A 26837-nucleotide genomic window follows, 5' to 3' on the forward strand; every position below is an offset into this window, starting at 1 on the left:
TGGCGGCTCTGAGGCAATCATTATTTCAGTTGAACCAGTGCATACAACCCTAAGAAACCCTTGTGTTGTGGACGAATCTAATTAGGACCTCTGTGTACATAGCAGCACCTGTGTCAAATATTTGATAGCTAAGTAGTTGATGATGCAAAATGTTATTTTGAATTCTATTAACTGTGATCAATTTTGATCAGTTAATATAATTACCTGATTAAAACATTTTAAAAAGTATAACAAATGTCTATAAAGTGTTTGAATGGTATTGCACACATGGTACACTTGTCATTGATTGTGGTTGGTGGTTATATTGACATTGCCAAGGGTTGCTATGGCGTAGCCTATCTTCATCAATTTCTTTTTTTTTTTTTATCTTATAAGTTATAAGCCTTAGTTTAGTTGTTGTTTTGCCCCTGTGTTGATGAACTCTGGCTCATTTCACCTTGATCATTTGTCAGTTTTGTTTTTGAAGTATGAATTTAAGAATTATGGTTAACTTGTCGATCATTTCACATTCATGTGTGCGGTTTAATGCTTTGTGTGTGCTAAAGACTGGATAGCAAATGCCGGACATGTAAGTCTAACTTAAGCACTAGATATATTGCTGGATGTGAGCAATCTGAGCAGACCAATTGATTAGTTCTTTCCAATTTCATTGATCATCCTTGTACAGCACTCCCATCCTTTTGACTAATTTGCTCTTCTTTACGCTTGACTAATCTTAGCGTAAGTTCATGCAAGACACGGAAGTCATACGCTCGCTGATTGAATTATCATTCCGATCAGACCACGCACCAATCGCAGCCATTCTTACATTAAGGCGTTCCTTTTAAACTAGACTAAACTAGACACTGACGCTACTACTACTACTGATGCTGCTGGCAATGCTTTGCCTCCACCACCCTAGCCTCTACCTTCCTAGTTCAGAGTCCTAACATTACTCAAAGTTTTAAAATTGTTTTCAATGTGTTTATTTTAGCGCACTCTTTTTTTTTCTTTCTTTTTTTTTACCCAGGGGTGGTTTCTGCATGGTGCTCCCTGTTTCAGTTAGCATGCTGCTTGGCTGGTTCAGGGAGCATTTAACAAGAGCAGAGCCATCAGCGCCAAGCATAACTGTATTTCCTTTTGTTGCAATAAATGGTTAAATCTGTGATGCAAGTTTTCCTGACTGAATTGTCAGTGTTGATGTGGCCAGGTTTCTCTTCTCTTGACTCCCCTCCCCCAATAATGACATGTGATCACCTTTGACTGTAGATTTTTGTACTAGTTGGTCTAACATGAAGTACTTTTTCTGTCCACATTTTCAGACGGCAACTCCAAACTAACATGGCAGTCAGACTGTGTGATGTGGCTTCTCTGCTTAGAAGTGGTTCGTGGGCACCTGAGCCTTGGACTGGGGTCTGTGGCACTTCTCTTTTGATTTCATTTGACTAGACAGCCTGCTTTCTGTCTAAGCACTCATATTTTGACACTCAAACTAAATTAATCACATGTTCAATTTGGAATTCAGGCACAGTTTTGTTTAAGAAAAGCACCCACTTTGTTAATGTATCACTGCATTGTTATGGTCTGAAACTTTCTGCTACTCTTTACGCTGATATCTTTGTCTCATAGAATTACTGTTTGAAATGATGGCTTTATGACCTTGCACAAATTAGTTGAGGTGATTATTCTAAGAATAATATGCATAGTGGTTTCTGCTTTCTGCACAGGGTGAATCTGTTAAAGGGTGACTCTTCATACATCAACTTGTTGCTGGTTGCCTTAACTGATTACCATATTGTTTAAAGGGATATTTCACCGCTGGAAAGATGAATATATTTAAATTGGGTCATTTATGTTGTAGAAATGTGAATTCTTTTTTAGAAATTGGTGCCTTTTAGACTGTATTTTCGGCTCATGTGGATGAAAGACAGCTCCCAGAATACACTTGCTTTGTTTCCCTACAAGTCCACTCCCGAGCCATGCCTACTAATTAGACAGTGAGCATAGACAGTGAGGCAGTTAAGTCAACTCTAGTGTGTTTTATTGTCATTTCAATCATATACACAAAACAATGTTTCAGCATGGCTCAAGTGGTGTTACACCTTTTTAAAATATGAAAAGACATACGAAACAGGCTACAGTTCAGTTAACGCATTTATTGCATTTGCGCTTGGAATGATGTAAACACTGGGTATAAACACAGCCGTGAATTTGTGTGTAATGTAGAATGGTCGGCATGTAACAGTCACAAACTCCACCAGCGGTTAGCATTAACTGGATAAAAGCAACACATTTCTGCATCAGTCAATGTCCGTGTTAACACAGCCCACCTCCACAAGTCTTAACCGAGAGAGCAGCATCTGCTCGGAAGGCTAGCAGGCCTGGTAGCTGGTACACTGTTGTTCAGCCATGTTTCCATAAAAACAGCATTCTCTGAACTCACGTTGGGAGTTTTTTTGAAGTTAGATGTAGTTGTCTAATGAGCAGACACAGATGGCCCAGCTAGCGTTAGCTTTCCACGTAGCTTGAACTCCTGTCCCGTCCCGCTTTCACGCACACTGATTTTGATGTTGCCTTACCCGGCTAGCGGCATCTAGCAACACCGCAGGCTGGGGTGCTGGTCTCCGTAGCAAGCGAAGCTTGCGTAGTGTGTTGAGTATTCAGTCTGTAATAAATTTTCCTGCATATTCTTCGATCTATACGTATGTATCCCGGTGGTACACATGTGCGGTAGGTTTAGTGTATAGAATTGTTGTAAAAGTTTGCTGCTGAAAAGAGTCTGTTAGCGTAGCTTCAACATGGCTGACACTCGACTAACATCGGCTCCGATCGGGTAGTGACAGACCACCCCTTATGGGCGGGTTGAAAGAATTTTTGTGTCATCAGAGGCTTTTTTTCTTGACCCGCAATACAGAGAAATCTAGTCTCAAGGAACATGAGGGAGGGAAGCATGGTCATTTGAAAATACTAGCGGGTTTCTACTGATACAAAGCTTAATGTTAATTGGTGAAGTATCCCTTTAAGGCCTGTTGTCCGATGTGTAGGCTATAGGTTTTGTTTACTGTATCTAGTTTATTTAGCCAGATTACGTGTTTCACTTCTGCTACATTTAGGCCTAACCTTGAAAGATATATTTTAACATGCCCCTTACCAACTTTTACTAGAAATATTACTAAATAATTATTGAGCTTCTGAAGGAAGCTCAACAATTGATTTATGCCAAATACACATATCTTCATTATAAAAAACAGCTTCAACCTGTTCTAGGGGAACAAAGTATGGACATTCACATAGGGCTGCACAATTAATGAAATTTTAATCACGATCAAATTTGCGTGATCAAGCAATATTTGAAATGCGTCATTTCATAGAACGCTCCGCTCTGGGTTCTTTTGCAAAGCCAATTTAATGCTCCGTAAACCACTGTCTGATCATGTACCAGTCAGAGTTGTCTCCTGCACCGCGCAGCTTAGTTTCTAGATGTAGACAGTCACCGAGGACAGAGTAACGTGAGGATATACGTCGGCCTCAAGGTTTACCAGTTTACTAGTAAACATTTTGTCCTGTCTGTGTTTTTCAGACAACTGTAGTGACCAGTGCACCTAATGTCCTTGCATCCGCTGCCTCTCCACAGACAAAGCAATGTTGTTTATAGCAATATCGTTATATGACCCATTTCTTCTGTAAAGCCGTGCCTGTGTTGGATCTCTTCTCTACTCCTGCTCTTCTTACTCTCCGCGCAGCCCTGCCACACAGCAGCGCCGGTCCACACTTCTGACATTTGTCTACTTTTTTAATTGTTATTAAAACAGCTATATATCAAGAATGAGAGGCAAACCTGTATTTATACCAGTGTTTCTGCGGGTAACTCTATCACGGCCGCCACGGCGAAAAACACTGAAGTTATTGAATGCAACTAACTTCAGTTTGTAGAGTAATGATGTGTGAGACGGAGGCTGTTGGACCTGGGCGAAAGATGTGACCCATGGCCAGAATATCATAGTTCATAAAAATGCAGCGCAGTGACGAAACAGACATTTCATACACACGTGTGTAACTCCGCTGAGCCGCCATTCGACCCGTGGACCCATTCATAATGAGTCAGCGGTCACTCTGTGAGTAGCGTCCATCGCACTCCTCTCTCTCCCTAGCTCGTTTAATCAGTTATTGTTGAAAACAAGTGGAGCTTTCTCAGAAATGCATAAAAAAACAATCCTACACTATTTATTTCAGATAGCTAATTTTCATTTACATGTGTTGCAGCTGTATGTCTATACAACATACATCTTCAACATAAGAAGAATGTAGCTTAATATGGATGTGAAGCAGTTATAAATAGCCGGTGTGACAATAATAAATATTTTGGTTAAATTCAACAAATGGTGGTAATTAATCGTGATCACAATATTGATCAAAATAATCGTGATTATCTTTTTGGCCATAATCGTGCAGCCATACATTAACAGCTTCTACATTAGTTCTACCATCCTACACTCAATTATGTTAATGCAAAAAGTATCTTTGTGACCGTATTTACTTTTGACTTGTGTGTTCCCTGTAACTTAGTTGTTTCAATGATGTTTTGTTCAGAGGTTTAAACAGATTAGTTAGTTGGTAATTAAAAAAAAATGTTTTAATGTGTCAGTGTTCTTTTTTACTATTTGTTGGTATTTTAATGTCTGATGTACAATTGTTTTTGACTTGATTTTTCTTTTGTCTCTTTAGCAGGTAATTGCTGCCATGGAAACGCAGTTGTCCAATGGGCCAACTTGCAATAACACAAGCAACGGTCCCTCAACAATCTCAAACAACTGCTCCTCACCTGTAGAGTCAGGGAGCATAGAGGACAGTAAAACCAACTTGATAGTCAACTATCTGCCTCAGAACATGACCCAAGAAGAGCTGAAGAGTTTGTTTGGGAGCATCGGAGAAATTGAGTCCTGTAAACTAGTTCGAGACAAAATAACAGGTAAAGCAAGTTTTTATTTCTATAGCAGGTTAGTAGCTTGAGCCCATGTATTGGTTGCAAGTATGTGCATTTGAAAGTTAGATTAGATTTTTAAATTGGATATAAAATAGACCGATTGTAAATACCTTCCCTAACGTCATCATTGAACCCAAAACCTTTATCAGTGTGGCCCTACCAGTAATATTGTTTATGCGAAAAGCCTTTGTTTTGAAAGTCAGCCACGCAATTGCCACGGCTTAACCGCTGTTTTTCTGTTTGTGGAAGTGTGTAACTGTCAAACATTGTTTGCCTATCAGTCAGTGTTTCAACAAGGAATGTGTTCTTGACGAATTGAATGACGTACCTGCTGAATGTATGTAAACAGCTGAAATGTTGATTACTTTTTATGATGGGAATCACAACGGTTTGAATTACTTCGGAAATTTGTACGGTAGAAAATCAATACTTTGACAACCCTACATTGTAGCAATTATGAAACCTACCAGGCAGCAACATACGGACTGGTTTTAATAAATGTGTGCAAAATTGGGCCTCAAAGGGTATTTCCTTGGTTTGTTACTACAGGAATTTCAAGAGACACTCAAATTAAGTGCATTTTACATTCCTTATATTTGGGCAGGTAGAGGACTTTCAAATTATTTCAGGTTGTTTTTAATGGAAGGAATGTAGATGGCAGAGTTGCACACTGAAATTGCCCGTGTAACATGAGCAGGTAGATACAGACTGAGGCTGCTAGGTTCTAACTGCCTGCTGTTATGATCAAGGTTACCTAGACCTTCCTCCATCTGCTTCCTAAAACACATTTGGACGGTCCACTCTGGTCTTTTAAAGGATGTATTAATCTGTTGCATTTGAAATATCCTTAACCCTTAGAGAACGGAGATCCTTGGTGGTGGTTTGCGAGAGATCGTTTACATGGTCCTGTTTAAATCGATCTATAATAAAAACTAACCGCTAAAGCATTAATTTATTTTGCAACAAAGCTAAGGCTTTTGTTTTTTGTGCCATTACGTTGTACACACGCAGTGACCTCATCACGTTATGTGACCTCCAGTCTAAAATCGTGGCGACTGTGTATTTCCTCGTAATGGTCGCGGAAGATTGTTGTTTACATGATATTTGAATAGATCTAAAATTAAACAACCATAACCGCTAGAGCGTTTATTCTTTTTGCTACAGAAAGCTGTCAGCGATGGAAAAAAAAAAAGGCCGGCGGACCGTTTCTATTGCAGATGAAACGCCTTTACACTCAGCTCGTAAAAATGAGCATATCTCAAAAATAAATGAGTGTGTCTTCATGGTTCTACATTTAGAATAATTTTGATCAATATGTTTTTGTTTTTATTTAATAAAATTTAAAATGTGGTTGTTTTTTTTGTTTTTTGTTTTTTATGACACAATTTAACTAAAATAGCCTTTTAGCTTAGGTTGTACTGATTTTAGGGATATAAAGCATTTGAAGAAGAGGAAATTGCATCACAATGAGCAAACATACCAATGTAGGCACTGGCGGACCAGTTCTATTGCAGAGAACATGTCTAGTTGACCAGTATTCACACAATAGTCTTGGCATTGTTGCTACTGTTCCCTACAGCTGAAAAAAATATATATAAGTACTCCAAATATTTGAAATGGTTTCTCTGCTTGCTTCTATAATCACACTATGCGGTTTTCCTTTAGGCTTTCTCTAAGAATCATTTCTATTAAAGGTGCATTTGTAGTAAAAACAACTTATTTAAAGATAAAACTAAGTTGTAGCTCAACTGGAGTGCCACTAAGTGCTGTATTGAAAATGGCAGCAAGAGCAGCCCATGCACCGAGATTGGTGTATTTGTGGTGATGGACGTCATAGGAAACTCATAATGCATTTACTGAATTTAGACTTTTGGCATGCAGCAATGATAAAAATTGTGAAGTGTGTAGTCTTGCATGGAATAAATGCACTTATGTAGCCATGCTTACAAGAAATGCATTTGATTGTTGATGTGTGAAATGGATTGAGCTGAATTGGCAAGTGATCCTCGTTTAAAATCAGTGTGGAGCACAGTCTGCCTGGGTGATTGAACACATAAATGTGTTTTGATGGGTTACATATTTAGCAGAACAAGTATGAATGCAGCTCTCAAAATAATTTTTAAGGGCAAGGAAATAAATGAATCAAGTTTTTTTTTTTAAATCTGTCTGCCCTGAGTTAAAAAGACATGAGGCAATACTACATGTCCCCTAAAGTGGGGCTGTGTAATTTCAGATTTTACAAGTAACATAAAGGAACCTTTTTGTGATTTAACCAAGGAAACGTTTTACCGTACGTTCACACCGCCACCGACTTGAGCTGCAAAAAAGCTCTGGCCGCCCCGCCAAAGACGCTTGTCAAAAAGTACGGGGAAGCTTAGTGACGCTTTGGCCGCTCTGACGTGGCGGCGTTCTCTGTTCGACCGGGAGAAGCGCACGCAGCCACGGCCAATACACTGACATTAGAAACCTTTATAAATTACATATATAATGACAGAAGTTGTATTAATTGGTCGCAACGGGGTCTGTTAGCAGTTAGCTCGCTCGTTAGCCGCTGAGCCATAGCGGCATGCAGGCAGAGCGAGCAGCCGCCAGACTAATCTAGGGACCCGTCCCGGACTTCACTGTGAGCGGATGTGACCGGCAGGTAGCGTTAACTTGTTCCTATGTACAAACAACGTTACATTATAAACGAAAGGTAACCCAGCAACGGCGATTATGAGCTTGTCCTCAGAATTAATGTTTTGGTAGGAACGAAAGATTACATCGTATGTTTCTCCAGGATCAGCCAGCGTAAAGGACGTCTATATTCCGATTGGCGGCTGGCGTTAGCCGCTGCTTGCCGCTGAACCGCGTCATAGCTCATTACTATAAAGTTGAAAAATTTCAACTTTCTGATTGACGCTCAACACGCTCAAAACGCCCAAAACGCGACGCTGACAGATTTGCCGCTCCTTGCAGCTGAGAGAAGCCGGCTTCCATTGAAAATGAATGACTTCCGGTAACTTTAGACGCTCAAGTCGGTGGCGGTGTGAACGTACGGTTACTGTAGGTCCCCTGATGACTCAATCAAGTTTGGTCTTTTAGGTGACCTTTAAACAAAATAAATGTAAACATTTATAGATAAACAAAACTACCAAAGCGTGGGTTCCTCTATGGTGCCATATATAGGCCTTCTTGTTTCTTTGTTTGCACAGGTAATTTGAAGTTTTCATTTAAAGCAGAGTAGATCCAACCAGATTGATTAACGTTAACGGAGAGCAAGTCTACAAGGTCAGTTTAGATTTTTAGATGTTTTTAATATCTGGAACTCTAATGCATGTCTAACTAGATTATATTTTGTTTGCATACGGGGTCGCTTTGGTTTGAACAACAAAATTGAAGGAAGACTTTCTTTGTAATCAAATTAATCTGTTTTAAGTCAGAGAAATTTGCTATACTCAACATTAGAATCGGTACATATAATTTAATTTATAAGTCAACAGTTCTTTTTAAAAGTAACGTTTTAAACATGGCAGTCATCATTGCTTGAAATGAATATCTAGTTCTCTAAGGTTTCTTCCCCTGCTACCTCGCATGGTATAGTAACTGTGTGTCAGTTGTTGACTTTGCTTGTCCTCTGCCTTAATTCAGCTTTCTTGTTATAGACAAACCAAACTGTTGATTTGATTAAAACTGGTTGCTAGATCTGTTTATGTCTGTGTGTAGTATTGCAGTCAAATTCATCTTGTATTTGAGTGTTTGAAAGTTGTACATGTCTTTGAAAACTTGCATGTGCCATGATAATCTCTAGTTTACACCTTTTATTAAAGGAAATAGGTAATGAAGAGTATAGAATTACACAAGCATCACTTTGTTTTCAGAATGAGAGCTTCTGTTAGATTGAATTAGAGATGACAGTTGCACCGGCATCTTTAGTGAAACTGTGGGTAGATAGGGTCTGGTTTCGGCACAATTCCAAAGGCTCTTATCGTCACTGGTAATCTGATTAGAAGTAATTAGCCATACAAAAATAAATTGCCTTTTTTTATTTTAGGCAAATGTATAAACCGCGCTGACAGTAACAAATTCAAACTTGTGTTTTGTTTAGGACTGCTGTTCCGATGCTTGCTCTGAAAGTGTTTAATTGTGCCTAGTTATTGCTCTTTAGTGCCAAATTTATCTCAAGGTCAGTGTCATTGGTGTTTGGTCAAATTTGCTATATTTCGGGTCTAAATCCCAGGACTGGGTCAGTAAAAAGAGGATTGATCCCTGCTTTTAGCTGTAGTTTTTCTTGTTTTCCCAGCATTTATAAGGCGTCCAATTGATTATACAAGTTGTGATATGGAATAATATTTGATTGATGGCCATCTTTTATCAACAGTAACTGACCAGCAGGCTATTGCAAATTGAGAAGTAAAGATAGTAGTTTCTTCTTTTTTAAAGATTGAATAGAGTTGGGAAAACTTCTTCAAACTCAGTTTGAGAAAAATTAGGCCCTTAATGTTCTTCAAAGTCATTTATCAGGAACAGTGCTCTGATTTTAATTTCAGCTCTACATAAAACCCTATCCCCTCCAGACTGTTGCTTTTGTCTCTCCCTTGGCCCTGTGGCAATGGATTTAAGCCAGCCTACATCTGTGTACTGGTGCTGCATCAGATGTTAAGTAATCACCAGAGAGATGCATGCTTCCTCTTTGCTTTTAATGTTCTTGCCTTGGCTGCTGGTGCTGCAGCAGCTTAGTCTTTGTGTCATTTTCCTCCCACTACGGGCAGCGCAGGGTGTAGTTTTCTGTTTGAAAGTGCATCACAGCACGTCTCCTGTACTCCTTAATGGCAGCTGAAAGTGAGCAAGTTGTTTATAATAGGAACATGGAAAGGCCTCCCAGTCAAAGCGACTTCTTAGACATTCCATATGAAGAAATCTCTAAAAGGGTAGGGGGGTGTGCACATACATCATGTACAGTAGAACACAGTAAAGCAGGCAATTTGCCCACAAGGCTTAAGCAAGTGTCATTTCACCAGCTCATTTCAAAGGCTCTACATTTTTCTCCAGGCTATAAACGTCTCTGAGATGCAATGTGAAATTAAGTTTATGAACTTGATCACGGCACAACACCCCATGAGAGAAGTGACTCATGGTGGTAAGACAGATCAAGACAGTATGGATGCATACAGGGTGTTCAGATGTGTAAGTGCAATTGCTAGCAATGCTGCAAGTCATATTTTCCTTACTAATACGCCAATGTGTTTCTATTTTAACATAATAAATTGTACATTGTCACATTCATATACACAAATGTGTATATTTCATAGTCTACTACATGTAAAAGCAGAACCTCAAACACAATTGAGTGTGATTAAAAAGAAAAAAGTTTGAATATGTAAGGGATGGACACATATTGACCTCTCGTAAATTCACTCTCTCTGAACATGTCTTGTTTAAATATAATAGTTGATAGTTATGTGAAAATGTTAACCTGATTTAATATCATAAAGTTTAAGACACAACAGTTGCTAATGTACTGTATTAATATGCTGAAGCTGCTGCTTGAGCTGGTGAACTTGACCGGCAGTGGAATTGCAGAGAGATCCAGCAGTGTGGGTGGAGGAAATTGAATTGCCTCTGTGCACATAAAGAGTGGGTGTCAATCTATTGTACATTTTAGAGATAAACTGTAGAGGGAGGGGAACACATTGAGCCTTGGCTACTGCACTGTGTCAGAGATGGGTTGGGGGGAAAGCAGAGCAATTGCTTGTAATCTTGAATTTAAGACATGTTGGTCAAATAGTTGGTTTGATAATTTACTATAGGTTGTTGGAAATGGGCCTGTGACCTCCTGTGTTCTTCATTCCCTCCCAGATAAAGACTGACTGTTCATTTGTGTATCCTATTGTTACTGACACTTGCATAGAGTAAAACTGCATTGATGCCATTCACCAAGATTCCTAAAATGCAGTTTTGTCCATATTTAGTTGTAGTGCTTGTATTATCACTTTTTAAATGTTTCTATTATATGTGAAACCTAATGTATTTTCTTGTCTTGTGATTAAAGGGCAGAGCCTAGGCTATGGATTTGTGAATTACGTGGACCCAAAGGACGCAGAAAAAGCCATCAATACCTTAAATGGCTTGAGACTTCAGACCAAAACCATCAAGGTAAAATGTCTTCTTTTTTTTTTTTTTTTTTTTTTATGATCTCAAAGGGGCATTGACATGTTGAATCTTATCTCCAATAAGCTACCCTATCAGTCATATTCAACTTACAGAAATAATTTACCATTCATGGCTGGTTGCCAAAATCCAAGATATTCTGTTTATGTCTAGCTCTCTGGGTTGGAGTCAAAGCATAATGAGGCTGGAGAAATGTGGGGTGTAAAGGGAGAGCCTATTGTTAATCTGGGCACATGCGGCTTCGCCTGGGCCTCAAGTAGAGCAGAACTGTTTCTATGGTTGCATGTGCTGCAGCACTGCTCTATGCCTTTACAGGGAGGTGGCTTCCATTAGCATTCATCAGGCAACGTAGAACTCAATGTGTTGGTGGAAAAACTAATTTGCTTATAGTGTGTGTGTGTGTGTGTGTGTGTGTGTGTGTGTGTGTGTGTGTGTGTGTGTGTGTGTGTGTGTGTGTGTGTGTGTGTGTGTGTGTGTGTGTGTATATATATAAAATCATGTTTGAATCGCACCAATTTTAAATAGTTTTTTTTGTTTAGTTTTTTTTACAGTACACTCTGTATTACTCACTACGTGGAATCAATCTTTCTTCACCATCCATCTGTTGGTGTCATTGTGCACTGCAGTTTTATTTTTATTTCACAAACTGTCAACTGGTTGAAATGACAGTGTTCTAGAGACAGGTTGACGAGCGGCCGCTTGCACGGTAACTGTATGTGGACAAGCGAGGTAGAGAGTTACTAGAGAGAGTGCCAAGCACCATTAAAACAAAGTTGTAAAAACTGTAGCAAGTATCTCACTATCATTAAAGTTATCCAAATACATAATTGGAAACAACAAAAAAGCCAGAAATTTAGAAGTACAAAGAGTCAATGGCTATGAAGATGACACACCGTCTTGTCTCTTCTCATTGGTTTAAACTGGCAGCTTTCAGAATGCTGCAGACCGCCGTTTGTCAGCAAGTAGCTGTAGGATTTATCTTGTCTCGTTGCAAATCTTTGGTCTGGACTTGCTACCGCAACATAGACTGTAGGCCTATAATATGCAGTTAATGTACCGCACACACAGTGAGTGATAGTGAATATTAATATAGCCTGCTATTTATTAAAATATCAGTCCCTAAATATCATAGTGTCATTGTTAATACTATTGTACCAGTATATCCTTAAATTCGAGAGGGGAGTTTGGCAGGGCAGCTGATTCTGAGGGAGGCGCTTGATTGAGGTCAGTAGTGGTCTACTGATATATTAGATATTTCATGATATTTATTATATATGCTATATTCTGACAACTTAACTTTCTGCATTCATTGGCTGTAATAAATTAAACAAGTATGTAGATGGTGCCTTAATGTAGAATAGGCATACATACATACTAAACATGCATGCATAGATACATACTTGAACTTCTATTCATCTCGCCATCAGGTTATTAAATTCAGACATACTTTTAAATAGGATCCTTGTCAGTCATATTGTAATGAGCTAGTTCAGCGTATCATGCCTTACTGGAGTAGTGGGTTTTTCTTTAGGAGTGGGAAGGGCTGGCATGTTGCCTGTTTCGTTGTTTGGGCTGCCTTGTTGAGTGCAGCAGCACTGAGAACATTATATTTCACACTTTGTAATTTTTTTTTTTTTTTAATGAAATCTGATTAGTTCAACGAATTGTTTGGTTTGTAATGCACACCTAACCGAAAGCCTCGTACCGAACGGTTCAATACGAATATGTGTATCATTACACACCCACTAATTAAATTCTTAAATTAAAGTCTTATTTTGGACTGCAACTTATCTAATAGAGGAATTAGGTATGGTATCACTTTACCACACATTCAAACAGACAGAGCGGTAAAGTCTTAGCCTAAAGAACAACTCAGCAGTAGCGCACTTTCTGGCCTAAGTAAATTACCCCCATGCAGCTTTGATGTATCTAAAAGCTAAGTTTGTAAGATTTTGCAAGGGAAAGTTTTGCATAGCCTTGGGGCCAAGCCCCCCCCCTGCCTTTCAATCCTAGTGATGTCCCTGGCGATACACAATATATATGTTTGTATTTTCTGCATGAGATATATATATCTATCTATATATATATATATATATATATATATATCTATATCTCAGTATTATCTACAAAGTTGGAATTCAAAGCCACTCGTAAGATTTTTTTTTTTTTAAATGTGATTAAAAATGCAAAGACAGGATTATCTTGTTTGAAAATATACAGCTGCAGCACATAAGGAAAAACTATCTAAAATACATAGCCTATATTAAATAAATAGGCCTTCTCTGAGAACTCTCCTTCAGCCACTCCAACAATAATAACCAAGTGATTAAAAGAGAGAAAGGGAGAGGCTCATAGACAAGAGAGAAAACGTGACAGACTGGAGTGTATAATACAAAACCTTTTTTTGATCGTGAAGCAGACTGTTGCTGTACAGTTCTCTGGTTTATAAGTAAAGTGTCATCTACACTGCAGAAGGCAAAAGGAATGTCATGAGAACTTGTACTTTGGTTCCAAAATTCTAAAAATGTGCCGTTATTTTTCTACAGTACCGTAGGTACCGGGGGATGCAATCCTTCTGGACCTGACGATGGCAGTGTATACGCCTAATGTTACAAATGTTCTAGACTGGTGCTAAATGCTGAAGAAGAAAGTGGACCAGCATGGAAAAACAACAAATAGCCCCTCATCTCTGTGTACGGCGCTCACTGACGGCTTGACCGCATTTAGCTACTGGCTTTACTGTACGTCTACGGCAGCGGCTTTTACAACTTCACCTGGAACTCCCAAACCAACAAGTGAGTATGTTTCTCTCTGCCGTTGTCTGTCACATCCTAATGCTATCTCTGATAGCGGATATTAGCTAACTTTAGCACTTGTTTTAGTGGACCTCTATAACGTCAGTTAAGTTAACTTTAACCAGCCTGGTTCTATGTGAAAAAACAACGGCAGAGAGAAACAGACGTAAATAAACATGCTTGCTGTCTGGGAGTTCCGGGTGAACTCATGGAAGACTTTACTGTTCGCTGGCTGTGTTGTGATGCGGGCTTCAGAGCAGCGGGCTGTGGGTCCAGAAGACTGATGTTTTCTCCAAGACATGTAAATCACGCTCTCAATCCCCCTTCACTCCACTCTAAAACAAAGTTGAAACGAAACAAAAAAAACCTGACAGTGGAAAAAGAGTGACGTCACACTGTTTAAATAAAACAATTAGTGTTATTAGTGTTATAAAGTATTACAGCATCGTATTGACTTTGGTATTGTGTATTTTTGGTGGTATCGGTACCAACTACTTCATTTTTAATGTTGTGAAATTCCTACTGTAAAGTGGATCATATGTTCAGAGTGACGGACTGCTGACTCATGTGAACGGGTCCAGCACTGGGTGGAATGCGCTTTGGCGAGTCACCAGTGTTACACGCGTCTTGTGCATGAAATGTCTGTGTTGTCAATGGGCTGCTTTTTTTTATAATCTAGTCAAGGGCCAGCGTCCAGGTGCAGTCATACTTGCTCTTAGTCATAGAACTGAAACTATCGTTACATATAGTAACCACCTTCTCTTCTGTGTTTTTCCCCGTGTTTTTGCGGCCGGGGAGATTGTGAGAGGGAGATGCAAACACAGGCGTGGCTTTACGGAAGCTATACCGATATCAATGCCACATCCGATCTACTTCACACTTGGCTTCCTGGGTACGCAATGAACTTGGGGTTTGGCATTTGTTGCGGCTTCGGCAGCATTGGTTATTACTAAAGTGAATATAACTAAACAGCCACACAATATAGGTTGAGGGGAAAAAGCGGTGCCACAATGATGGCTCTTCCGTGCTGGCTTTTACGTTCACAATAAACGCCCTTCTTAAATTCACTCAGAGCATTTCAATAAGAGGAAACTTAATAAAAAGTTTTTTTAATTTTATACTAGATATCAAACTAACTATTGTTCTAAATTTCTGTGAGCTTTAAAATACCACTTCTAAGCATGAGGTAGAAGATAAAATCATCTCCGACTCGGAGCCTGATTGGGCTAAGACAGCCGTCTTTCTTTGTCTCACCCTGGGTCTGGTTGTGTTAAGTGTGCTGCCAACACACTAACAACATTACTGTCAGCAAAAATCCTCTGTACTTTAACAGTACTTTATAACCGTCAAGCCCCTAAGCCTGTAGAAATGAATACCTTTGCTGAAGCGTTGAATTCACGGCTGTCGTTAAATGCTGACTGTTGCAATATCAACATGCAATGTTATTGAAACAAGACAACACTAAAATGTAGTTAAAACAAAAAGAGTCCGTCTCTCTACTCAGTCCGGTTCTGGTGGTTGATTAAAGCCACTCTCATAATGGATCTCATTATGGGCCGGATGGGTGGCAAATATAGGAGACAAATGTTTGATTACTTTATTTTGTTATCTTGTGATCCAGTAACATTTCTGTCAGGTAAAAGTAGTAGTACAATGTTTTCCTAGAAGTACACAATTAGTAGAATGCAGTTGCATATTAAGTGCATTGGGGTCCTTCTGTAAATTATTTTGGGGTACAATGGTTCTGGAGAATGCTACAAGCAGCAATTCCACAGGCCAAGCCACCGTCCCGTTACATACAGACAGGTTTCAAATGGACACTGAACTACTTTAGTGGAAAACAGAGTGCTTATATTAGAAATGCAACCAATAGCAATTGTTTGTCTGAGAAAATTTCATTGCATTTTTAAATATACTGAAATAGTATCAGCACTTTTATTTCTGTGACCTAATAAACCACACTGTTTTTAAATTACACATCATAAAGTATTTTAACTAAGCATTTTTGTTTTTGCATAAGGCATTTGATGTGATCGAATTAGTAATTGAATGCAACGTGCCACATACAAAGTGACGCAAGCTCTATAGCAAGAGTATATTAAAGTAAAACTTAGTCTGGTTAATTATGAGTTTGTGTTTGCATTCTCTCTGCTAAAAATGTGTCACAGCATCTGCTCCTCTGCTTCTGTTAGTTTGAACAAATGGTATTAGAGGTTTGCGAGTTCACTGCATGTGCTAAAAATGGCGGTAATTAATGATAATGTGAACTATCTCCATCCATAGGTTTCCTATGCACGTCCAAGCTCCGCCTCCATCAGAGACGCAAATTTGTATGTCAGTGGCTTGCCAAAAACCATGACTCAGAAAGAACTGGAGCAGCTCTTCTCTCAGTATGGACGCATCATTACCTCACGCATTCTGGTGGACCAGGTGACTGGTGAGTAGGACATGGCAGCTTTCTTTTTGTTGATTTTCTTACTGTTCTTCCCTTCCTTCCCTCCCTTCCCCCAGTGACTGCCTAACAAAATGACACAGTCAGGCCTGAGCAATTTATCAGAGGTGGTGGTGGTATGAGGTCCCCAAAAATGCAATTTTCCACTAAAGGTGTTCCGAAATGTGCATACATGGATAGAATGTGAAATGGGTGTCAAGTAGCAGGATTCTTGAATTCTTCATATTCTTTTTTTCCCTCCAATCTCTGTTCTGCCTGCACTTAGGTTATCTTGCTTTCTCCCCCTTTCTCTTGCCCTCCCTAGGGTGTACAGTACATGCAATGCCTGTTTCATGGCAAGACATGAAATGCATTTAGAGCAGTTATATTCTCTATTTCTCAACTGTCACAAGGAAGCAGAACCCTTACGAAACACTAATAAATCGAATTTCTCACTGAGACATTTCCCAATGGTTCTGTGCCTGTGTCTTGCTGAAACATAACATATTCCTTCAGGTGTGCATTATGGTTATCTTTATTTTTCAAACATCCACTTTTTATCTGGAGAATTTACTTTCAGGTTTACTTTAGTATTAATGATCCAACTGTAAGAAAAAGGGAAACCCAGAAAGCAGCATGCTATTGGTCACAAACTTAGACTTACACTTTATACAGAGATACTCATGCTTTCTGATGCCTGTTTAATGTGTGGCTTTCTAAGGGCAAAACTAAAAGAAGAATTTAAGCACAAAAATTACAAAATAAACTCCAAACACTGGAATGCATACATAATGTCCAAATGCATACTGTACCATAACAGAGAAATGCACTTATTTAACCCTTGTTGTCTTCCCGTCGATGGAAAGGTAACACTTTTTATCGATGTTTTTAACTTTCTTTCGTTTTTGTCCCTTTTTTCAATGTTTGTCTTCAATGTTAAATCCGATTTTAGACTCCCCGAAAAAACGCTCCCATAGGTCGTTTGTCCAATCACCAATTACGACTCATTTTGGGTGTGTTATTCAATTTTATAGCATTTTAAACATTGTGATGTCTTCCTGTCAAAATTGAAAATCAACACTTTGGACACTTTTATTCAACTTTTTAAGTTTTTCTTACGTTTTTGCCCCTTTTTTCAATGTGTCACTTTTTTGACGTTTTCAACACTACGTAACACTAACTTATTAACTTTAGTTGTACAGTACATGGTCAATGAACCTCTTATTAGAAATAATACCTAATGTTTGAGTTAAAAAAGCAGTAATTACGAATTATTTAGACAAAAATTAAAGGAATGTATGTTGATGGATAATCAGACTGGAATATGTCAACTTTTACTCAATACTATTTCAAAACCACTTCAATTTGTTTTTCAAATGCTATAAAATTGAATAAGACGCCCCAAAATTAATGAAAGTAGATATTTGAACTTGCCAAAGAGCGTTGTGTGGTATCAATCATGTTATTTTGGGTAACTACAATTGGGTAGTTAAAAAAAGCATTGATACAGGAAAACGGGTCAATTTGATCTGGGTTAACGATAAACAAATCACAATACCACGTGCAGCAAGAAGTACCCCAAGCAACATGGGGTACTGGAGTGATGGACCTTTTTTTTGACTTGGCAAAGATGCTGAAGCTCAAGGCTGATTGGCAGCCAGCAGGAAGAAACAAGACCAAGAGTAAAAAGACATGCATGGCTGTCCCAATGAATAATGTTTAAATTAACTTATTGGATTTTTTACTTAAAGGTTTCTGAACTCGTGAGGTTTGCTCTAAATAGCTAGCTAACTAATAATGTAGGAGGTAGATAACATTGCTTCACTTCACACAGAACGTACAACCAATAGTGAATGTAATGGGACTAATACAGTGGTCTTTAAAGTTTGAGTTTCAGTGATGTTTAGCAAAAATATTGTTTTTTTTCCCCCACCCTTTCTGTTGTCTTGGGACGTCTGTGCATGTCGCGATCTTCGGTCTTGGTCTCCCTGCTGCCCACAAATGTCCCATGATTGGAAGGCTTTATGTTGTTGCTGATGCTCAGTCAAAACAAGTTTGCTTATTCACCTTCCCATGTTTATTCTCTTTCCGCCCACTTCTCTTGTTCTTTTGGTATTTGCTGCTTTTCTTGATTTGGAGTGGGTCACTACTAATGTTTGTGCTTCTGCCTCTTGTATGTGTTGGTATTTGTATTATTTTTAGATGTGGATCATATTTCCTTTATGCTCATATATAATACGTATACAAACATATTTAAGGTTTGTATATACCTCAAATTTTGCTAATAGGGAATTGAATGCCTGCTACATCAAAAATTCTCTTCCATCATTTGTATTTTTCAAATTCTTAGCTATTAGAAGTATTCTCACTTCTATTGATTCAGAACTTTGTAGCATTGCAGGGCAGTGATGCATCCTCACAGCAGCTCATAGCATTTTGAAATGCTCAAAGGTTGTGGTTAAAAAAAACAAAAAAAACATTTTATTTGTTCTGCTCATGGTAATGCACAACTGTCATAACGAAATCACAAAAAATTTAGTAAATTATTAATGTGTAAATCCACCCAAATAAACGTAATTATGTATCCCCTAACTTACTGTTTAGGCTGTGACAGTGAAGGTAATGCTGATTCATTACTGAATGTGTTTATGGCATTTAAGAGAAACTTTGCATATGACTAATCGTATGTTAATGTACATTCCTCAGGTGTTTCCAGGGGGGTTGGCTTCATTCGTTTTGATCGGCGAGTTGAGGCTGAGGAGGCTATCAAGGGTCTTAACTGTCAGAAGCCGCCTGGTGCCACTGAACCCATTACAGTCAAGTTTGCAAACAACCCGAGCCAGAAGACCAGCCAGGCACTGCTGTCCCAGCTGTATCAGTCACCCAATCGAAGGTACCCAGGACCCCTCGCACAGCAGGCACAACGCTTCAGGTAAAAGGGGCACACCAAAAATTCTGATTAGACCCAAGTATGGTTAATACTGCTAGTGCTTTTGAGTCTGTTGACCCTGGGAGGCTATTTGAAATTAGCATTTAAATTGTCTCTGCAGTATTTCTTTTCTTTAATATTCTGTGTTGGAGCTCAATACTCTGGACAGAATAGTTTTAACCCATATTCCCATTTACAACTTTGCTGTGTTCCTCCTGTTGCAGATGTAGGCCTTTCACACAATTTGGGTTTGAGCAGATTTCCACAAATATGAAAATGAGATGAGCAATACTCTGATGAATAAATCAATAGATGGTCTGAAACTTTTTTGTCAGTTAGCCTACTTAGGTGCTATACATGTGAAAATGAGTCCATGATGGATTTGCTCTTCAGTCCACTGATAGACGTCACAAAAATCACAATTTGTGGAAATGCTATATTTTTATATATAATGCTGTGAAAGCAGCAGTATTTTTAACCTAACCTGCACTTTCTATATGAACAGAATTTATCCGGTTGGCTGTATTGTGTAGGTTGAATTTTGATTAATAAGTTTAGTGAACAGGTTAATGATGGTCTTGGGCTTTGCTTGAATGGAACAAACTTTTATCAGATATTACTCATCTCTTTCATCCTGCCAAAATGCATCATCAACGTGTGTGTGTGTGTGTGGGTGTGTGTGTGTGTGTGTGTGTGTGTGTGTGTGTGTGGTGTGGTGTGTGTGTGTGTGTGTGTGTGTGTGTGTGGTGTGTGTGTGTGTTGTGTGTGTGTGTGTGTGTGTGTGTGTGTGGTGTGTGTGTGTGGTGTGGTGTGTGTGTGTGTGTGTGTGTGTGTGTGTGTTAGGTTGGACAATCTGCTGAACATGGCCTATGGAGTCAAAAGGTAAATTGATTTTCATTTTTAGATTTCATAGCCTGCCATAATTGATCCAGAGGGGTATTCAGACCTAACATGAGGGAGTTGATGGTATACCTTTCTTTTTTTCTTATGTTTATTTTTCCCTGCATGAGCTCTTGGCAACATTGCGTAGGTATTTAACACTGCATAAGGTAGCACTGATCTAATATGAGGTTGTTGATCAAAGGAAAAAGCTTTTGTGTGCATGAATTAGTGCTCCCCTCTCAGGCATATACATTATGCAGTTGGTGGGAATGAATTAGGCTGGCGCAAGTGAAATGTAAATATTTAGCATGTGTGCAAGATGCATAAAGGTAGACATGTGTTCAGTATGTTACAAGTAGGAAAGGGAGGACCAGAGCCACATATGCTCCTAGGAAGAGACCAGTGATGGGTGTTACTAAAGACTTCCTGCTCCTCTGACCTGGAACAATCATTTTCCCTCTGCCACGATACAGTAGAGCTGGATACTGGATTATTGGGGAGGATGCTGATTTGGGGGATAAATAAGGTCTGCTGATATACATCGGCACACTTTCAGTTGATTTACTGATCTTAAATCCTTATTGGCACACTTCTCCTACAATGAGCCCATCATAACTACTAAATTTATACAATACGCACAGGGAGAACTTGTCAAAAAACAAGGCCCCAGTGGCAAACCCAGGACCTTCTAAATATCAAATAGCAGTATTAGCATTGAGACAGCAGTTCAAATTAATTCAACTGCAGAGTGTTAAAATAATAATTATACTTTTGTAAATGACCCCAAGCATACCTTCCTAACATTAAATCTGATACTGTTTATCTGATTAATGGATGGCCTCCTGTCATAGCCGAACTATACAACACTTTAATCCCTTATGTAAAGTTCTTTAAGTTAAATTTGAGCAAGTTCAGTGATTTGTGCTTTAAACTTGATTTTGTCTGTCTCTAAAATAAGATTAGTGACTATCTAGGATAAGGTCAGCATCAGTGATGCAGTGAAGTGCTTTAATCTTGACATAATGTCACAACATGTCTAGATTAAAGACTACACTGCTTGTCTACATAACAAAGGACAGAATTTTACAATGTCTTACTAGCTATTGCACAAAAATTGCATACTTGTATTTTGAGCTCCATATTTTTACCTTGATCTATTATGGACAGCCCTGTCCTGTTTTAAACTTTGTTGCGTCAGACATCTTTCAGGATTCGCCAGGATACCAGTTTGTCTTAGTTCAGTTTTATAAGAATGCCTTCCTCAAGTATGATTGAAGTCCAATCCCCTGAAAACTCAAAGGCCCGTCACCGGCGACAATAGACCTGTGATTTCTCTTCTGCCCTGCTCATTGCCTGACGTCTTCGTTCCCAAATCTCTCTGCGTGTCCTTGATGCTGGAAGCATACCTGTCATGGTGGATGTTCCCTGAGAGGCCAACTGGAGCAGCTAATCTTATGTGACACCTGCTGCAATAATTTTCATGCACTTTGAATTTTGTTTCTTTAAACTGCAAAACCACATTTACCAAAAACTAGGACTGTTGCGCGCCTTTTCATTACAGTCTTGACACATACTCCACTACTTATTTACCAATACAGTTTGTCTGTCAGCAACAGTTTTTTTTAAGTGTTATGCTGGCTTCATACTCTTGTAACTCATGAGATAGACGATGTGCATGCATGTTCAGTCAGAATGACGACTCGCCTTTTCTTATTTGACCAGGTTGACTTTTTAACTTATTGTCAGCTGAAGAAAAATATAAACTTCAAAAAAATATAATAAACGTCTCATGATTTTTAATAAAAAGGAGGGTATTAACACCAACTGTAGAAGCAATCTAAACACTGCTCAGAATGAAGCATGGCTAGAGCTGATCTCTGTAGAGACTGTCTGTCAGATTCTGTTATGCTTGTTGGCACAATCTCGTCTTCTAAAAGGGCCATTTTGTCCTCATTTTGCCTTAAACCATGTTAATTTTTGTCTTTTACAGCAGGTTCTCTCCCATGGCCATTGACGGGGTGACCAGCTTGGCTGGCATCAACATCCCAGGGCACGCAGGCACTGGCTGGTGTATCTTTGTCTACAACTTGGCTCCAGACGCAGATGAGAGCATCCTTTGGCAGATGTTTGGGCCGTTTGGTGCCGTCACAAATGTCAAGGTTATTCGCGACTTCAACACAAACAAGTGCAAAGGATTTGGTTTTGTCACCATGACCAACTACGATGAGGCAGCCGTGGCCATCGCCAGCTTGAATGGATACCGCCTCGGGGACAGAGTGCTGCAAGTCTCGTTCAAGACCAACAAAACACACAAAGCCTAATACCCACTGAGAATGTTTCTAGAAAACTCAGCAGAAAATGGAAACAGAAAATGGAACCGCATTGACCGTAACTTTCTACATTAGTAAAAACAGCTTTGTAAATCAGTGTTACGAAGAAAAACAAAACTTAGTGAACAATGTGATTTTTTTTTTCTTCTTTTTTTTTCTTTTTCTTCTTTTTTTTCTTGCTACGCTTTGAATCTTCTCTATATACTTTAAAACAGAAAAAATACTGCAGGCTCTATTGCCTGATGTTGAATTCTCTTGCTGTCTTTACAGATGGACCATCTATAACGGTACTATAGGTTTTGTCATTTTGTTGCACATCTGCTTTGAAAAAGTAAGTCTTGTAAGGTTATGTGTAGTGATTTTCTTTGTATTTTTCTGTGTTCTGATTTGCCTTAGGTGCGTTATGCCTTCAGTGGTTACCGAGTACTTATTTTGAACTATTTGCAGTTTTGTTGATTTTGTAAGTATTCAGTTTATTGTATTATGAGTTGGTTATTGGTTGGCTGCATAATGTTGCTTATTGTAAACTTAATGGCTAAAAGACAAAAAAAAACTTCTTAAAGCAGTACCTTGCCAAAGAGCTAAGAACCTCTTTGATGTGGGTTTAAAAAGCATCTATTTTTATAAAAGAAAAATTTGGAGAAACTTTTTACAGGACCTGGAACAAAATATTTTGACTTGGATACTTTGAGAAATATCTTCATATGACACCTTGTGAGCTTTTGAACTTTACAGGAAAGTTTGCAGTGGTTGAAATATCTGCGGAGATTTATGATGTAAAAGATACCTTTTGAGATCTTTGTATTATCTTTAGATTATAGAATCAATGGCAGTGCTGGTTTTGTTTGTAAAATCATCTGTGGGTGCCCCGTCATCCTGGTTGTTATGACTAGCAATTCGCTTTTTGATGATTTGGAAACGGACAAAATACAAAGGTTTATTCACAAAAAGTGCATGCAAAATCATAACGTGGAGATATCTTAAAACGTGAATGGGGGATAAAAAAGCAGTTCTTCCTAAAGGATTCCCGCCAGACAAAGCTTGTGGTGTTTTGTGGTGTACCTACGATATATCATTAGACTGATTTTGTCTTAATATCGACCAATAAGGGTTTTTACATACTTTGTATGAAAGATTGAGGACAAGCCAATGAAGGCAGCAGCTTAAGAAAAACTAGTCTGAAGAATAGAACGGATTACTCCTGAGCTTTGAGCTATGTAAATAAGTCCATTTTTTATGTTGAGCATTTGGCAGACTTTTTTGGTTTCTAGTTTGGACTTCATCGGAAAGTGTGATATTATATATCGTTTTTCTTTTGAGTATGTAAGGTATTTTTCTTAATTTGGATATTAACCTTTACATTTTAGTTTTCCTTCAGTTGAAATTCTTGTTTTGTTTTTTTTTGTCCCATGGACTAGCATTACAGTGCATCAAATTTGTTGGTTGTTTGGTCTGTAGATAGTCTTGCTTCGTAAAAAAAAAAAAGGTATTAAACTATAGACATGTTTTTGTTTTTTATATATAAACATTATAGATATATATTTATGTGGTAAAGAATGGATATAAACCACAGTTTTGAAACTATTTGATTAGTTTTTTTTCATACTCATATATATACGTAATGCATATAACCTGTCTTTAAAATCGTAAAAAGGTGTATATTGCTTTATTCACTTTGGGGAAAGGTCAGTAAAGCAGCTCCATTAACGATAGCGAGTGTTTGGCAAACATCTCGGTAATCTTGAACAAACAAATGGAGGCTAGTCGAGCCTTAGATGCACTGAATACTGCACATGCATCCTGCTTGGTGTTTAAACCAATTACTAGTCATGCTTCCCCTTAAATGAGCAGTGTGCTATGCATTATATAATTATCTTTGCAACTGCTTTTTCTTGTTTATCTATTCCTTCTTTGTGTTACTTGTAAGAGTTAAATTTAAGTCTAGATGAGTTGTGATACTTGCTGCTGTGGGGTAGAGACTACATTTCTCATGCCTGACCAGTCATTGTTGAAAATAACTTTTTTGTAACTCCTTCATGATGATTTGGTGTTGAAAAATTGAGCTGATGGTCTGGCATGAAGAAATGTCCCCTCCCACCCCTCTTATCTCAATTCTTAGTATAAGAATAATTATTTATTTGAAGTTGTATAGTCTGACTTTGTTCACAGCATTTTTGGAATAGAATATCTTTTGTTGAGTATTTAAAAGGATGTACATGTTATTTACTTTGTGTTTGGATACTTTGGATTTTTTCCATGTTCAGTACATCAATAAATAAGTTGAAGGGCAATGCAGCTTTGTGAATGGATCCCATCATTCCTCTAAACAAAAAATCTTAATATGTAAAACTGTAAGCAATTCATAATCTTCTCACTATTCTGTGTTAAATCAAAATTCTTAATTTGTTTTCCAACTCTAAGCAGAGAGTACACCCATTAAATTGTATTTAATTCATCAAAGTGCTTTGCTTTCTAAAGAAAATCTGTCTACGAGAAGCTCTGAAGACCACTGGAGTCTTCTCGTCCTGGGCAAGGTATCCAAGTCCACTGATACCTTAAATTAACATTTTTCCATTTTCTTTATTTGTAGAGATTAAACAAAGGTATAACAATGTCATTAGTGAGCTTTCAATGTAGTGGGAGGCAATTAATGTTGTACCTTTTGGTTAAAGCAGTCTCCCTCTGCTTCTACTATTTATGTAAGCTTAGCAAACTGTTTGGCAGAAGTTAGGCATCAATCTCCTCATCTAACTTGAGGGAATCAGGTGAGTCTATTTCATAAAGTGTTAAACTCTTCCTTTGATCTATCCCAATTCAAACTCTGAATTGTACTGTCTTGCCTTGTTTTAGTCAGTCGTCATAAGTATGTTTTTCTTGGTGAATTGACCTTATCTTTTAAATGTTTTAAGAACCGTTTTTTGCTCAAGTGATTGCTGATTGCTTGGTATTCATGGTGGTGATCGTGTTTCTACACTGCGATAAAATACTTGTACGGCATTGTGGATAAATGATTAACGGATGCATAGTGATTTGATTACACTGTTTTTAAAGTTTTTAACTTCAGAGGTCTGAAAAAATTCTAATATATTCTCAAATGACCTCCAACAAGTTCAGGTGCTGGCTTGTTTGCACCGTCACAAAGAGTAGCGCCCGACCTGAAGGAAGAAGCCTGATTTAGAGAATTGATTTTCTTTCTTTTTTTCCTTTTTTTTTCTCTCATGCTCCACTTGAGGCAGACAGCCTCGCTGAAGATGAAATGGCCGGCTTTGAAGTGTGCTTCCCCACTGCGCAGCCACCTTACACTGCCCGACTGTTATTTTAGTGGCATTGCAAGCACGCAGATGGGGGGTGGGGGGGCAGCTGAAGAAACCCCACTGCCTTTTTGTGGTGAAAGCTGCTTTAAAGCATTTACTGTTTGGGTTAAAGTTCCAGCACATTGCTCAGTTTAACGAAAACAATATTTATGGCATGTGCAATCATGTAGGCATTCTAGCAGTGTGTTCGGGTAGCAGAAGATAAGGAGGCTAATCTGCACATTGCTTAAAAAGCTTTCAGTCTCCGATATTTACTGTTCCATTAGCCTGCATGTTAGAGCAGTAATAATCTTTCCTGACAGCAGTTTTTACTATAAAAGGAGTCAGTTTTGCAGTTGAAAGCATCATGTATGTCACTGTTACATGGCACTTTTTTGGCTTGTTGTCCTTCACTGGAAACCAACATTTATGGTAGGAGCTTTGGCTGAGTGACGGCATATTTAGTTCTTATCTGGCATGCTCTGTGAGGCTCTTCTCCCAGCTGAAAGTGGTCTTATCAATGCAGACACATTGTGATTGGGCATCCTCTCGCTTTATGTTGTGATTACATGCTGGTGGTGAAAATGGGATTAGACTTCAGTAGTTAATGGCCGTCACAGATGAGTGTACAATGTCTATAAAAAGTATTCACCCCCCTTGGATGTTTCACCCTTTTGTTTCTTTTATACATGAATTCATGGTCGATATCATTTTTGACAAGAATTTGCAACAAAAAACACTCAACACCAAAGCGAAAATGGATTTTTACAAACTGTTATATAAGGTAAAGAAGATGATTGCATAAATATTCACCCCCTTTAAAGTGACTGACCTAAATCAACAGAAGTCCAGCTAGTTAATGCCAGCAGTGTCACAATTAGTGAAATGGTGATCATCTGAGTTCAGCTGATGTGTGTCAAGTGATTGTAGTATAAAAAACACCTGTGTCTCAGAGGTCCGGTCTCTGGTTCATCAGTATTTCTACTACAATTGCAACATGAAGAAAATAAGAACAACACTCCAAGCGACTCAGAGATCATTGAAAAGTACAAGTCAGGAGATGG

The 26837-nt window shown here is 38.5% G+C and overlaps 1 protein-coding gene across 5 annotated transcripts in view; it reads left to right on the forward strand.

The window, feature by feature from the left end:
• The window catches only part of elavl2 (ELAV like neuron-specific RNA binding protein 2), a 46044-nt gene extending 21271 nt beyond the window's left edge, over positions 1–24773 (forward strand). For 2 of the 5 annotated variants that reach the window (XM_032544645.1, XM_032544646.1), the window contains exons 2-8: positions 1302–1392; positions 4708–4948; positions 10995–11098; positions 16192–16345; positions 19046–19271; positions 20112–20150; positions 22141–24773. In XM_032544645.1, the coding sequence (XP_032400536.1) occupies positions 1321–1392; positions 4708–4948; positions 10995–11098; positions 16192–16345; positions 19046–19271; positions 20112–20150; positions 22141–22471 (1167 nt within the window). In that variant the 5' untranslated portion in view covers positions 1302–1320 and the 3' untranslated portion in view covers positions 22472–24773. Of the gene's footprint in view, positions 1–1301; positions 1393–4704; positions 4949–10994; positions 11099–16191; positions 16346–19045; positions 19272–20111; positions 20151–22140 lie in introns of all 5 variants that reach the window. The other 3 variants (XM_032544643.1, XM_032544644.1, XM_032544647.1) reach the window with 2 other exon arrangements.
• Positions 24774–26837: the final 2064 nt, after the last annotated feature.

Source organism: Etheostoma spectabile, chromosome 19 (assembly GCF_008692095.1).
Source record: "Etheostoma spectabile isolate EspeVRDwgs_2016 chromosome 19, UIUC_Espe_1.0, whole genome shotgun sequence".
Taxonomy (NCBI): Eukaryota; Metazoa; Chordata; class Actinopteri; order Perciformes; family Percidae; genus Etheostoma; species Etheostoma spectabile.